At 45.3% G+C, this 15897-nt stretch overlaps 1 protein-coding gene across 6 annotated transcripts in view; it reads right to left on the bottom strand.

Annotated features, from left to right (window-relative positions):
* The window catches only part of WWOX (WW domain containing oxidoreductase), a 937351-nt gene that overhangs the window by 683057 nt on the left and 238397 nt on the right, over nucleotides 1-15897 (bottom strand). For all 6 annotated transcript variants that reach the window (XM_032326528.1, XM_032326522.1, XM_032326523.1 and 3 more), the window contains exon 6: nucleotides 4397-4485. In XM_032326528.1, coding sequence (XP_032182419.1) covers nucleotides 4397-4485 — 89 coding nt within the window. The remainder of the gene's footprint in view (nucleotides 1-4396; nucleotides 4486-15897) is intronic.

Here is a 15897-nt window from a genome sequence, read left to right as displayed (position 1 = left end):
TCAGAATTGTATATATTATTTTAATATGAACTGACTATTGATTTCAATTAATTTTCAGAAGAAATCAAAACACTTGGTCAACACTGTAAGAGCTGATTGGTACCTGGGATCCAAGCCAAGAATTTCCTGTATTATGTGCCATTACCAGTTTTCAAAACTCCAGGATTGGAATCCAGGTGTCCATTATTTCAGGAGTACCCAGAACTCAAACATTATATCTTCTGAAAAAGGCAAAGTATCTACAGAGCTTCTAGTTCTAGTAGCTGTCAAACTGTTCCTCACTCTGTTCAAAATATGCACTTTTCAGGGAGCTAAGTAGCTAGAAACCAGGAATGAAAATGTACAAAAGTGCCCCAAACAATGGACTATGGTTGCAGAGCCCAATTCAGAAAATGCCAGTATTTGGTCTGCATGACTAGTAAAGGTCCCAGCTCTTCATACTCAAATGGATGCCTCCGCCTGCCAGCCAGTGTGGAGTCTGGCTGTTGTCCAGGATTGCAGTTTAAACAAAATTTCCTTCAAAATTCAGTTTGGTTGGGACTTACCACAGGCTCAGGCTTGGAACTTTCCAGTAATGCGCAACATAATTCAACCTGAGACACACTGGCCGACCACTACCACCACTAACTATGGGGAGAACTGCCTGGAAGCAGGCAGAGGATTCCTGTCCTGACCACCCGGAAGAGTGAGTGGAGAGCGGAATGAATGAATGCATGTAGAGGTGGGAGAGGAAGGGGGTGGTCAGAGTGTGCCATGCCCAGCAAAGCTGGCATCGGCAAGCAGCTGTGTACATCCTCTCGATGGTAGACTACCCCACCACCTATGCAGCACTCTTGCCCGAGAATTAAATGGGCACTGGACCAAGCTCTAGAGTTAGCTACACTTCCTAAGAAATTCGGGAGACAAAAGAACACGTTCAATGGCACCACTGGGATGCAGTTCTTCCAGTATAGGATACAAAAAACTCTTGAGGGCAACCGTATCACTTCAACAAGCTGCATTAACTTAAAAAAAAAAAAAAAAAAGAGGGGAAAGCTACAGATTAAAGTGCATTCATTGCATCTGAACAAGCAATTGATTTGAACTAACTGAAAGAGAGCATGGGCAGGTTTCCTGTTTGTAATGGTGTTAAGGTGCGAAACTGTGGAGTAATGTTTTGCTCAGGCACATCCCAGTACAGGAATCGCGCTGAAACGTGGGACTGAAGGGTGAGACACGGCAAGAAGAGCTGTTCTAGATTCAGACACACTTGGGTTCAAACTGCCAGATACACCACTAAAGCTGGAAAAGCGATTTAGCCTCTCCGTGAAAGGCTGAAGCCTTTCAGTTGGTAAACTAGAGAGAAAACGAATGCCTAGAGTGGCTATAAGAAATGAAAGAGAGAATCCACGTGCAAGTGCTCAGCACCTCGCCTAGCACAGAATAAACAGCAAGCTGGCTAGCAGCTATTATTTTGATCAACTGTTATTAGTGGTGCTCATTCTGAAACAGACTCCCGCCCTCCACCTCTCTTCCGCTGCCCGGAACAAAGACGGCATCCGGAGTGGGCTGACGGCACAGCTCCTCCCGGTGGAAGGCAGACGGAGCGGGCTCTAGGACAGGCTGCCCCCTCCAGCAGCGTTCGCATCTAGCATCTGTCTCTACCTTTCCATGTGTCAGGCTCCACAACACGCCACCTCTACCGGTGCAGAGAGGCGCACGGAGGCTAGAGCGCGCACCGGGCGAACACACGCAGAGAGAGGAGGCCGGCCACGCTTCCGGCGCGCTCGCAGGCTTTCAAACGCGTAGTCAACGGGGCGTCCACATGGAATTTCAGTGCGAGGTTTTTCCTCTCCTCAGTCCAACAGCACAAAAGGAGACCAGTTCTGAACTGGCAGGCCTTCTTTCATGTGTCATTATGTTTTACACACAAGGAAATTTCCAGGTCTGAAGATGGGAGGTGATGAGAAGCAGGAGGCTACACGTGGTTTTTGGCAGCCCAGCCACCTGCACTTGCGTTCACTTCTGACAGTGCACAAAATCTGAAGGCCCGTAAGTACTAAACTGTCATCTGCCTATCCAGGAGAGATTTCACTTTGGCAGTATTTCAAAAGTAAACTCGCTCACTTTTTAATGCATATTTTCGCCACCACAATATTTCTCTAAGCCGTGTAAAAGGCTGGATCTCGAGAGACATATAAAAAGAGGTTTGCGGTACAGGGTTTTGCTAAAAGGAAAATCGCCTTCGTTTCTGAACCTACAAGTACAAAAATTCAGTCATTTGCTAAAATCTAGGATTAGAGCAAAATGGGTGATAGCTTTCTCCAAGAGTTTGAGGTTGGTGATTACAAAAGGCAGTTGAATTTGATGATTTCTGAACTGCTTGAACTAACAGTCCTGCTATGCCTTGGAAGACAGTCCTGTTATGTAACTGCTGGCGCGCCTGCTGCTCCCAGCGCGCCCTGACCCAGGGACTGGAGGGAGCACAGAGAGGCCGCACCGTGTCAGGGACAGCGTGACAGTCAGAACTGGAGGGAAGTCCCATGCCTGCTCCCAGTCTGCCACGTGACCCTGCAAGAGTCACTCACTGCCTCTGATCTCAGTTTCCACTGCATTTCTAGTGAGAGACAGGGCCGCACGGTGACGAGCAGGAGGCCTGGAGAGACTGCAGCAGAGGCTCTCGGCACTGGGGGTGGGGGGTGCCTGCTTCCCAGCTGTGGGCCCTCAGATAGCCCACCTTCCCCTTCTAGTCTTGCTCTTCTCATCTGTATAACAGAATAAGAAATAGCAGCAAATCAGAAAATGCACGCAAAGGGTTCTCAGTGTGTGGCCCACAACAGTCCTGCATACATGAACTGCTACCGCTCATTGCTGTTTTACTACTATTTTTCCAAACAACCCCAAAAGCAGTTCGAGGAGTCAGCCCTGAGCAATAACACTGCTTGCTGGCCCCTGAGCTTACGGCTTCTCGTCTGAGGGGAAGTGGGCTTTCAGGGGCCAGCACTCTCTTCCTAGAGCCCAGAAGAGCGGCTGGGGCTCCAGAGGCACTCAGGGTGTGCGAAGTGATCGAGCAAGTGACGCAGTTACACCCTGACCTGACCTTGTCTGGGAGCTCCAGAGAGCACACACAGAAGGCTCCGCCGGGTCCGCCAGCTCACTGTGGACGGGACCAACTGTTCGGTGAGCGCAGGGCCTGCATTTACAGGGACCGTCCAAGTCCACTCAAGACTCTGACTTTGTATTTCAACCCCAAGGACTCAGACCACTTGCTAAAAGGCTTTAGAGAACAAACTTCCTTGCCGTGTGAAAGAGCAGAGTGAGACGCTAGGACAGACTCAAGAGCGACTGGCCACCGGCCGACACGGCGAGCTCGGATCTCTATAGAGCCTTCTGACTATTGGGTTGAAATGCCTCCCCACACGTCCGTCATCTGCTGGAAGAACTATAAAACCAACCCAGCCTAACCCAAAGACAACTTGTCATTTATCAGCATTCTCCCAAATTCAGTCATCCTGGTGCCACTTCTGGAACCGTCTTATCCTTGGCACCACCTGTACTGTTATTAACTTAATCCTCGTGTTTAAATCAATTCACTGAAAAAAAAATTAAATGCAGTTATTTTTTTTAAATGAAATTCAAACTGCTATGTTAAATGAGAAACCAGTATTGCTTGCCCTCAATATGAGGGAACCATAAAAATAAACACTTGGAAACAAAATATTGTAATTAAAATGGAGCTGGCCACCACTGCTTTTCCCCAGCTCCAGGTCAGAGCTCTGTTCGCTCACTCTCTCTCTCTCTCTCTCCCCGTTACAAAGGGGGTAGACACGTGACAGCATAAACATGTGCCAGCCCCTAGTGAAGGCGTCCTCCTTTGGACATTTGGAAAGACTAAAAAAGAAGGAAAGAAGAGTAACTTTCCCACAACGTGAGTCCATGTTTTGGAGCCATGTTCACACACCAGATAAAATCATCCCAGACGTGGAGACGGTAGAACTGTCTCAGGCTCTGATTCTTGGCCCCCTTGGAGGGCTGGATAAGTAAGGCTACTCATTCCTGGATGAATGAAAATGTGCTTTTTCTCGATTCTGAGATGCACTGCAAAAAGGTCGGTAATCAAGATGCATCCTACAATCGGCTGGTTTTTATTAGCCACTTTTCCTAGTGCACGAATAGTATCTCTCCTTTTTTATTGGGGGAGCTGTTATTAGATTGACGACATGTCTCATAATGAGGGTGACTCAAGAAGTCAAGAAAATACGGCACACCTTAACAGGGCCAATATAAATGAGCCTGCTGTTTGCACGCCAGGACAACACAACAGCCTCACGTTTGTGTTCTCCCAATGGTGCTCATCTGATAAAGACATTACAACAGCAAGATATTATGATCTATAACCCTCCACTGGATCACTCACAGATTCTTGGCCTTGAACGCTTGAGCAAAATGCTGCACGCTACGGAGCAGAGCAAGGTCCAGGGTCATTGCTTCTACCTTGGCTTTGTGCTGGAATGAGAGAAAATAAAAAGAAATGATAAATAACAGCAAGTTTAGTTCATGGTATCAAGTTACAGTAAATGTGTTATGGAACATGTCGGAATTCCCCTGTTTAATATTAGACGCCCAGAGAGAATATAAATCATCGGAATGAATGGAAGAACAGGGCTTTTACTGCCAAGTTTGGGAGGATGTGAGGCTGGGAATCTGCTAAAACCACAGGCTGGGGATTGTGCTATTTCACTCAGCACACAGAGGAGGCTCCAAAGGGTCTTCAGGCTCACGCATCTCCTCTCAATCTGCATTCTAAAAAAAAAAACCATAAAAATAGGGGAACACCAGGACAAAGCCTGGTCTGTGCAAGAATTCAGTAGATGATATTTTTATCTCAAAAGATTTCAGATCCATCCAGGTTCTGAAATAATTCCATTGTGCTGTGTCAAAAATTAAAGACGAATCATTTAGAGAAAAGTACAAAAGCAGGCAAAACTCATTTATTCCAATGGACCCTGAGTGACCTAGATCCCAGAGAGACCTCTGGTTTTACAACCCGGAAAACCCTACAGATAGGTGGAGCACACGTGGATAGTAAGAATGACTACTGTGTGTTCGGGGCTGACCATGCACCACCTCATTTCATCCCCACAGCTACTCAATGGGTTCTACTTCCCCTATTTTACATGTGGCCTCTTGTAAGAGATCCCAGAGCTAAGAAGAGTTGGGGGCAAAGATTCACCCCAGTCAGTCTGACATCAAAGCCCATGTTCTCTCCTCAACAGAAACCAGAAGGCCAGGGGCATCAGGATTTGAACAAATCATGTTGCACTGGGCAGTGTCCTAGCATAATTCTGGAAAGATGAGGGTTGCCTTTCAGACTTGCCCCATGTTTATGGGGCACTCCTAATTTTTAAGTCTGGCTGGCCTACAGGGTACGCAGTTAAATACTATCCCTTCTTAGACCTCTGTCCTCCAAAGCACATACAGCCAAGAATGCCAGGGCCACCTGCCTGCCCAGACAAGCTAATTCCCAGAGAACAAATGGCAAGGCTGGGAATTCTCATCCGGACTGTGATGCTTCAGTGGGACCGAGGAGACAAGCACTACGCAGGGGGAGGCCAGCGGCACTGCCAGGCACTTCCTCCACCTCGATTGACTAATTCAGGGAGAGATACAAACTGTGCTGAGATGCTTAGTACATCGCAGCACTTTGTCTTGGCTGCCTAAATGCTGGGCTGAACCCGGGTCCCCAGCCTTGAACAACAAGCACCAGGCAATGGCAGCTAGGAGGCCAAATGACTTTGGGCCATTTAACATAGCTGAGCCTCGGTTCCCTCATGTATGAAAGCAAAATAATAATTATCTCCTCACAGACTTGTGAGAGTGAGTGTATAGTACCTCACACCCAGCCTGCAAGAGAGAAGGCATTTAACAAACTTAACAAGAAGTAGATACGGTATCTCGTGCGCCAGATACCGTAGATACGGTATCTCGTGTGCCGCTGTCTGCAACACGCAGTGGTTTGCGTGGGCTACAGAGCAGCGTGGGGGATGGAACAGTATTAACGAAGACTGCGTCGGACCAGCTCGCTGTTAGATCCCAGACCATCCAGGGCATGTCTCCTAACAGAGCCAAGGTTTAGGGAAAGAGATGTAAGGTGATAAAATGACTACCCCAATCCCCAAAAGGCATATAGGTGGTGAAGGCAAGTTGACCAATGTAGACTGAATTTCCTCGGGTAACAGTGGCAGGTGCACAAGCGTGCCCATTTCAGGAGGAGGAGGAGAAACATTTAACCTGAGCCAGGAAGAGGGGAAAATATCACCACACGGGTTTTGTTAGGTTTTGTTTTTATTCTCTGTCTTAGACCAGAGAATAGTAGAGCTGGAGGATCCACAGTGACATGAGGCCACACCCCTTGTCTTCTAGAGAAAGACACCACCAGCCGCAGAAATGAACGCACCTGATTGAGGTTGCACCATGTAGACAGCTTGGGCCTCCAGACCAGGAGAAAAACCCCACTCACTCTCTGTCTGCATGGCTGATGACTGTCTGATGACTAAAATCTCTTCAGAGTACCGAGTCTGTCAACAGCTAACTTTTATTCCCCACAGATTCTTACTCCATCTGACATTAAGAGTTAGCGAATAAAGTGGCCTTTGACCCTCACACTACGGCCTCTGGCCCCAGCCTTACTTCACTTAGAAGATGCTCACTGCCACACAGAGGATCTTACAGAACTTGGAATATATCACGAGAGGAAAGCTGCTGGGCAGGCAGTGGAAAAGACACCGTTCCTCTCAGCCAAGCCCCTCAGGGAAGCCCCGTGGGACATGCAGGCTGCGTGTCATAAAAATGCTTATACATATTTCCCTCATCAAACAGGGAGAACATTCCCAGATGGTGACCCCAAAGCAATCTCTCAAAGGAAATGATGGCTCAGCCAAGTGGGCCAGTACATCCTTCTGTGCGTGCAGCTTACAACAGGTAAGTTGTCGTTTGGTCCTCCCCCTTCACTTTAAAATAAAGTACAGAGCTGCCACTACCAGTAAGTACAAAATCGGAACATACACATCCAGAGGGAACAAGGGGTCACAAGCCAGCGAGTAGTTCAACAGACTAATCCACAGGCTGTGGGTTACTAGGCTCCTGGGGACAGTGACTCAAGTCCACACACTATTACTCAGGTAATTCCCCTGCCCCCAGCATCAGGTTTCCTGTTTCTGCTACTGACCCTGTGAAATGCAGAGAAACTATGTGCAATCTGGTCAGTTCAGGGAAGAAAAAACACACAGCTTTTAGAATCTGTGTGTGTGTGTGTGTGTGTGTGTGTGTGTGTGTGTGTTGGGGACGGCTGCTCTTCTGACTGTCTCACAAACCTAGCAACATGATAGACATGTTTATCATGGGAAGCATTCAAAACAGGAGCCCACAGCCCCGGCACCGCAGGCAACACCCACGAACTGCTGCCTGCTGGGTGGGGGCCAGAGGCTCCGTCCACCAGTGTGAGCTTTCCTGCCATGTCTGGCCAGGAATCCAGGACTGATCACAATGCACCTCTCCAGTGTAACTCACAGACTTCCTGTTGCTACTGTTAACTTTGATTTGGAACCAGTTATAGACCCACAAGAAGTGGCAAAAACAGCACCTAGAGTCCCCCACCTCCCAGCACTGCCAATGGTGACATCTTACCCATGTCTATGGCACATTATCAGAAGCAGAAAACCCACAGTGGTTAAACACAGCCCATGAGACCACAGACATTACCTGGGCTTGACCAGTTTGGGGATGCACTCAGAGTCTTGCATTTGGACTATCTTTTTATATAATTCCATGACAATTTACTCCACATAGATTCCTATGACAATCACCACATTTAAGATACAGACTGTTCCACCACCACTACAGAACTGGTGGTTTTTTTCATTAGAGGTGTTAAATTAGCATTTGCCATCTAGAACATAAGAAGTCCAGGCTTTCTCTGGGCCGGGTTTGCTCTTTGGCAAATCAAACACATAAACAAAGTCCTCACTTAAAACCCCTTAGTAGGTTAGAACAGCCAATAAGCTACGGTCCAGCTTCCTTAGTACGGCTCACACGACTGCCTCCCTACCGACCAGGAGAAGGTATTCCAGTGTCCTCACCGAACAGCTCCCAAACCTTGGTGTCTTAAAACAAGGATCACTACTCACACACACTGATCCCAGGTCAGTAAAACCATGTTCATTCTGGTTAGCCAGGGGCCCAGGCAGATAGGGCCTCTACCTTCTGTCCCATCACTTGCCGCTACTGTGTGGGGAGGAGAATGTGACAAACTGCACAGAGGACAGATCTAAAGGCCTCCCCCCCGCAGTACAGATGTCACTTCTGCTCACATTGTGTGGCAGAGCAAGTCATGTGGTCATGCCCAGCTTCAGAAGGCACTAGCCTCCATGTCCTCAAAACTACATAGAGAAATAGATAGATATACAGAATATAAACAGTGCATATATCAAGTATATGTATCTATTTCTAAATGTATTTCTGTATTTGTATTTCTATGTATATAGTGGAAGAAATGGAAATGCGTGCGTGTGTGCGTGTGTGTGTGTGTGTGTGTGTGTGTGTGTGTGTGTGTGTAAAATGAAGAACGGTAACGACTAACACACAGTCTAAGACTTTCCCCTTCCAGGGTTATTAAGGCCACTTTCCACTTCACACTTTCATTAATTACAGAAAAATTTAGAAAAGGCCGGTGAATACGGACAACAAAAAGCATCTACAATCCCACCAACTCCGAAATAAACTGTTAACCTTGCATACGCCCCTCACTTCTTCTTTGCCATCTAGATAGAGCCATCCATCCATCTATCCACTCAGCTTTGTTTAACTGGAAGAACTTCATACCAAGAGCTTTGAATCTTAAAATGCAATCAGATGCTTCTCTCAACCCTTGCCCAAATCCTCACTCTGCTCTCTAATCACACCAGTACAATATCTTCTTATCTCAGGCAGAATAAGAATGTAAATTTACTTTAAAATTATGTATACAGATGCCGGTACCCATCCTTTTAAAACAGAACTGCACAGGTGGCATCCCGCACAGGAAGCATCAGGCAACTTCGAAGCAGCTGAGAAGCCCACCTGCTCCTGACACCCCAGGCTCAGCCACAAAAGCAGAGTAATTAAGCAACCCACATACTCTTCCTCCATTTCCCTGGGATCTGAGGACACTTGCTGGTGGCACAGTTTATGGACACCCTCGATAGGCCAAGTCTTCTTGGTCTATTCTTTATTTACATTCTAAAATCTGCCTCAATGATTCAAGAGTCTATAAATGCCCAACCAAAGGGATTGCTTGCCGCTGTGATGGAAGAGTGATCACTCATATCATTTTATGACTACAAACTAGCCAAGTGTGACTCAGATGTGATACTGCCTGAAACCAAAAGAGCCATATGGGGACCGTGTGGTATTTAAGTGGAGGAGCAGGGAGACATTGTCATCCACAGCAGAGATAGCAGACCCAGGCTGACCTGGGGCCACAGCCCAGCGTGGTCGCAGCAACAGCAGCATGACTTCAGGGCAGCTACGTGAATGCTCTCAGCCTGAGCTGCTTCAATGGAAAATGGCCACTTGCCTTGTGTGTTTAGAGTAAAAATGAGGTATGCTGTATATAAGGCCTGAGACACTGAAATCATAACTACGATAATCATTATTTTGAAGGCCACTACTAAAATGTGATACCTGTTGTTCCTCAATAATAAAGCATATTAGTAATTGTGGTCTCCTTTCTCCATTTCATAAAACTAACTTCAATAACTCAGAGAAAGTATGAATAGCAACTCAGCACTTGAGGATGATACCCGACCCCAAAGCAGGAGGAAGGGGGCTTGCTGAATCCCCTGGAGGCCATGGTAATCCAGTTTCCAAATTCCTTAAGTGGTCTGAATCAAAGGGCATTGGTGAAGGCCATGGACTCAAGCTGCACTGCCTGGGTCCTCCACTGACCAGACAGGAAAGTTACATCTCCCACCTGTGCATTCAACATTTCCTTCTGTCAGACAAAAGTCATGATAGCACCCTCCTTACCAGAAAGTGAGGTAATACACGTAAAGCATTTAGAATAGTGCCTAACTACTTGGCAAGTATTCTGTAATTGCTAGCAATGATTGTCTTTATTGTGATTGTGTTTGTTTTCATTCCTACCATTGTCAGCACCATCATAATCATCACCACCATCATCACCATCACTGCAACCATCATCATCACCATTATCGCCACCACCACCACCATCCTCACCACCACCACCATCATCATCACCATCATCATCACCACCACGACCACCATCATCACCAGGATCATCATCACCATTATCACCACCATCATCATCACCATCATCACTGTCACCATTGGCACTGAATGGCTTCACTCTTCACTGCAAGGGCCGAATTGGACATAACAGGCCAATGGGAGTGATCTTAGAACACTGACCATATGCGCCCTCGCCTGACAGCACCTTCTATCCCTACCTATCCCAACTTGATGGGGGTAGTTTTCACCCACCATTTCATAGATATAGAATCTGAAGTTCTGAAAGCTCTTGTACAACTTCACCAGGTAACAGTGGCAGAGCCAAGGTTCATACCAAGCCATGATTATAATCACTCTCAATACTCAAAAATAACCCGATACTCCACATAACCCACCTCCTCTCCCCCTCAACCTTTCCCCATTCCCCAGGCCCTCAAATCAAGGCCAACCCTGGGGAAAACCTCCAGATCTCTAAGTGCCTCATAAAAAGCAGCATGCTGATGTTTATCAGCGTGAATTCATTCACTAACTCTGCCTCTAATGGTAAATATATATATTCCATGGACTGCACCCCCTTTACTTATTTTCTACCCCCTCCATCATTGCAACAGGTAAGAAGAAAGATCTCACCCATAGTCTGCTTGCCATCAATGGAAGAACAGAAAAGGTAATATCTCACGGCAAGAGGCATTTAGGAAACTGTATATAAATAATTCAAGTGGCCAACTATACTTAAAAAACAACTTTTACTTAAAAATCATCATTAATTATGAAGTGCCTATGAATTAGTGGGAGGTATATCAATGTTTTTGCTCCACAGTCTGATTTCTCCCTGTAACGAATCCCAAGTATTTGGTACGGGACCAAGACCCATTGGGCACTATGAGGCACATTCAGTGCAATCAAGCCAAGTAGACTTCAAAATGCTCTCAGCTCGTGCATGACCTTTGCTTCCTCCACTCAGCCCGACCACTTACACTTCTGACATAGTCCTAGGGCAGCAGCTCTGGTGAGAATAGCTCTTCATTTTGTGTTGAAAGCACCGTGTCTGAGTTGGTCAAAAGAAGAGTACACAGTCCATCTGGAGGTAGAAAGACGGAGAAACCCAAGAAACCTCTTGCTGAGCAAGAGCAGGGAGCCCAGACTCCACGGGACCAGAGGAAACTCTCCTTCAGCAGTGGGAAGTCAGCACATGCTATGGCAGATACAAGATTTACCATGTAAGGGCCACTAGCTACCGCACATCCTAACCTGAAGGTGCCAGTCCATGAGGATTTGATGGGTATGTGGCTACTTCTCTCTTACACTAATGGAAGAATTCATTTCTGTGTTTCCCTAAAAAAAAGTTCTCATTTACATATACTCATTGACTATAATAACCGAAAAAATAAAAAAGAGCACCTATGATATGCCTGGCATTTACTCTTCCTTTAAAAGTAATATGAAAACTCTTTTCAAGTATACATTATTTCCCCCATTTTATAGAGTAGAAAACAAAGGCCGATGAAAGCTTAAAGTGGCACAGCTAGTGAGACAAAGACCCAGGTTTCCAACGGAGATGTGGCCAGCTCCAGAGCTCATCTCTTGGCCGGACACCACACTGTGCTGCACCCCTGTTGTCACAGCCCTCAACACAGAACACCAAGAAGCTCTAAAGAAATTAACATCATCTATATATTCTTATTTGTATCTATTTTATATCATATTTATTTTATACATTTAGAATTTACAAGAGAAGCCTACTGCTGAAGGAGAAAATGTAAGCAAGGCAATAATCTACATTCAGAGCTTATTGCTAATGGCATCCTGCAAATTCTAATCCAATGGGCCTTAATTGCATTATGCTGATGTCTCTCACCCTTCCACTTTACATACTCTCAGTCCTGATTTTATGTTCTGAAACCTTAAATAGGAGTTGTCACATTTACAACAGCAAGAGACACTGGGGCTGAGCACATTATTGACATGACATTATTCACTGAACTATAATACAGACCTAACTAAACTGGTTTAATAATTCATCAATATCCTATGTGGGACTTCATAGCACTAATTCCTCCAGTATTATTTAAGTGATGTTAATGGTGGCAGTGAATGGCAGCCTCTTCACCAGGGAACGTGGAAGTAGAGAGACTCTTGCATCTGCTTTCGGCTCTGGTACCTTTCAGTCAAACATCCCACACCAGACCATGAGTAAATCCAATGGGGAGTTTGCCCAATCCTGGCCAAGCCTAAAACATCAGAAGGATGTGCTGATACATGCTCTTCCTGATAGGGTACCCAAGAGAAAAAGGGAGTCTGAGAGTCTCTTTTATGCCTCTAAACATTGCACCAGTCTGCATGCTACCATTTATTTAATGAGAAAAATACTCTTAGAGAAGATTCTACATCTCCAAGTAGGGAACCAAACCAAAAACAATCCTAGGCAAAGCCCAGGATTTCTGTAAAGGCTTGAAGGATGGGGCTACATCTGTCATTCCTAAACTTTAGATCAACCATCGGCATCAACCCCCACTCCAGGGCCCCCACAAGCACCGCCTAATCTTGCCCTCCCTTCTCCTGCAAAATACACAAAATCTCTAATAAGAAAATCATGACAACTCTTTCTTCATTATATATAGGTCAAAAATTTTGCCTTGTGTTGCTGGAACTCAATTTATAAAATAACTGTATCAATATCTATAGGTAATTGTGACGCTGATTCAAGGAGAAATTGCACTGGGTAACAGCTTATTTAATCTGGTGTATGAGTTACGTGCCACGTAAAGCAAAACTATTAAAAATGCTCAGACAGTAATTGGCAATATTTTGCACTCTGGATAAAAAATGCTTATCTTGCCAGAAACTAACAAGAGAGTGAAAATATTCAAAAACCTTCCAATTTCCCTCTATGCAATGCATTCACTTTGCAGCTTAAAAACAGTTTAAGGAAGGACAGTGGATGGCACGGGAGTCTGGCAGTCAACATGATTGTGCATTTATGCCTTGCTATTGAAGAAAGAGCCTTTTTTCATAGTGAATTTTTCATTCTAATGTAAGTGATGATTTACGTTAACTATAGGTAAAGCATGGTTACATTTTCCTGAAGGATTGCAGGCAAGTAAAGAGTACTACAATAAGTTGAAGCATAAAAGCTTTCTCTGTCATAATATTTATTATAATGGCATATAAAATAGCTGAAATAAATAATAGATGACTAAAGGTAAATTCATATGATAAAGAATCCTTCAGCAGACACCATTACTTTTGACTGCTCTAGTTTTATACACAGTTGAAGACTCTTAATAAACAGGCCCTATATCTTATGTAAGTACTGGAAACATCAAAAATGTGCTTAAAAGGCAACATACTGGACATGAGTTAATTTACTGTATAATTATACTCTCAACAGGAACAGGCTATATATTTTGAATATTTAATAGCTGTGTTCTTAATGAAACTTGTTAAGCACTGGAACCCCCTATTTGGGCAAAGTCGCAGATAAAAGAAGTCTCAGCACCCTCCCGCTTCCCTGATGCCGAGAGAAGTGCACTGCTGAAACTACAGAGATCTGGGGCCCCTGATTATCTGATGGCAAGTCAAGAGGGCTCAGCTAAATGGAGGAGGGGGAGAAAAGCAAGATTTGTCGGCAACGGTTCTGAGCGGTCTGAATTCCCCATGAGGGACTCATGAAGTCTGGAGAACTCTGGACGGAGAGATGTGACTGTCGTGACAACCCTTGGTGTGGAGGGAACCACGCATGGACTGGCCAGCATCTATCTTGAGGGTTCCCAAGCAGGGTCACTCCACCCCTGGAGGGACATCTGGCAAGGACTGGAAAAGTTCTGACTGCCACAGCTTGCTGGAGGGCATACCTGCCTCTAATGGGACAATGCACAGACGGCCCCTGAAACTGTGGCCCCAGAGGCCAACGGTGCCGCCCTGCACGTGTGAGTTTGCGGAGAGGCTCTCTGATCAGAGCATGGTGGTCTTTGGCTGTTGAACTGGGTCACGGGTGGTAAAAAATCAGACTGGCTCGGTGACATAAGTACAAGTAATGCACGGTGGATTTTACAAAGTGAAAGCGACTCCCAAACCCACTGCCCCAAGGTGAACAGAGTGACAGCTGGACCCAAATCCTTCCGGAATACAATTTCCACACATCTAAAAACATGGCACAACAACATTTTCATACAAACGCAGCACTGTAGCTCATGCGTTATTTTATAATAATATTGTTTTTCCCCCGACTCATACATAATTGGATAGATCTCAATAGTACTCTACTCCCACTTATTCCAACCAGTATGTTTAGGCCATTGAAGGGGCTGCTCAATCATTTATTAAAAACTGATCCACTTAGGAGGACACGGCCCTCTACACCCTTCACTAGCTTTGTGAACTTACTGTTTAAATTCCCGATGTCTAACCCTCCCTGTCTATAAGGACAGAAATCATGGAAGCCCCTCCACCTTGGGACTGCCGTGAGGACTCAGTGAGACAGCAGCCAGGGCAAGCACCTGCTACAGATGCTCTGGGAGCGTTACCCATGGCTCTTGTTGTAATTAACATTTACAACCCTCAAGCCAGTTTGTTACTGAGAGTGATGCCTCAATACCTGTACTTTGCAACACCAGAATAGTTTCTAGAGGACGAATTCCTGGAAGTAGAATTGCCAGATCAAGAGATGCCCACACTTTAAATTTTGATGGATTTTGCTGGGTGTCCTCCAAGAAGGTCATCATAATTTCCATTCCCATGAATGCTGCCGGAGACTAAGAAAGAAAATCTAAACAACCAATAATTCACAATGACATTTATAGTAAATTAAAATGCAAAGTTTTACACCTTGATCTCACATACTTGGTACCCAGAAAGTGGCACCAAGCAGGTTTTTGAGACAGGCTTTAACTGAGGAAACAAAGGAATAAATATCAGACCACCTAACAGGACAAACTCAAAAGTTGAGATAAAAGTCAGCTGGTGATGTTAGCAGCAACGGCTTTCTCTAAGCCATCTGGGAAGCCAGGCACTTCTCCTGTGGCTTCGTGCTGGCAGGCTGAGCCACACTGCTGGATGACGGAGCCAAACTCCATATGCAAAGCATGCAGTAAGCATGCAACAGTATCACTGCACCTGAGAAGTGACCATGATGGTTATTTTTAATTTACAGATGAATCCAAAGAGAGAAACCTTTCAAAAGTTCTACAGAAACAAGGCAGGGCTTTCAAAAGATAATATGGAAAAGATAAAATACACACACACACACACACACACACACACACACACACACACACACACACACCTTGGAGAAAAATGAGGTATCCCGCTTGAAGTGGCATATGCCTAAGCAGCATCTTCTAGGTTCCAAACAAAACACCCATAAAGGCAGAAACAGATGAGAATGCACACGAAAGAGAGGTCACAGTCAAGTGCTCCCCAAATGCTGTGCATCTTTTACATGAGCTGCAAGACCAAATAAATTACACTTGCATAGGACTTGGAGAAAGAACCAAAATGACTACAAGGAAGATATTTTTTATGGGAGGGAGACTGCACTGAATCGTTAAATCATGGATGGTCTGGTTAACATGAGAGGCATAAAGCAGCTTCATATTTTGTAAGAGAAAATTTAGGTTTGTACGTAAAAAT

This window comes from Mustela erminea, chromosome 19, assembly GCF_009829155.1.
Source record: "Mustela erminea isolate mMusErm1 chromosome 19, mMusErm1.Pri, whole genome shotgun sequence".
NCBI lineage: Eukaryota > Metazoa > Chordata > Mammalia > Carnivora > Mustelidae > Mustela > Mustela erminea.
Note: the sequence above shows the minus strand (reverse complement) of the source record. Positions and strands in the feature narration are given on the sequence as shown.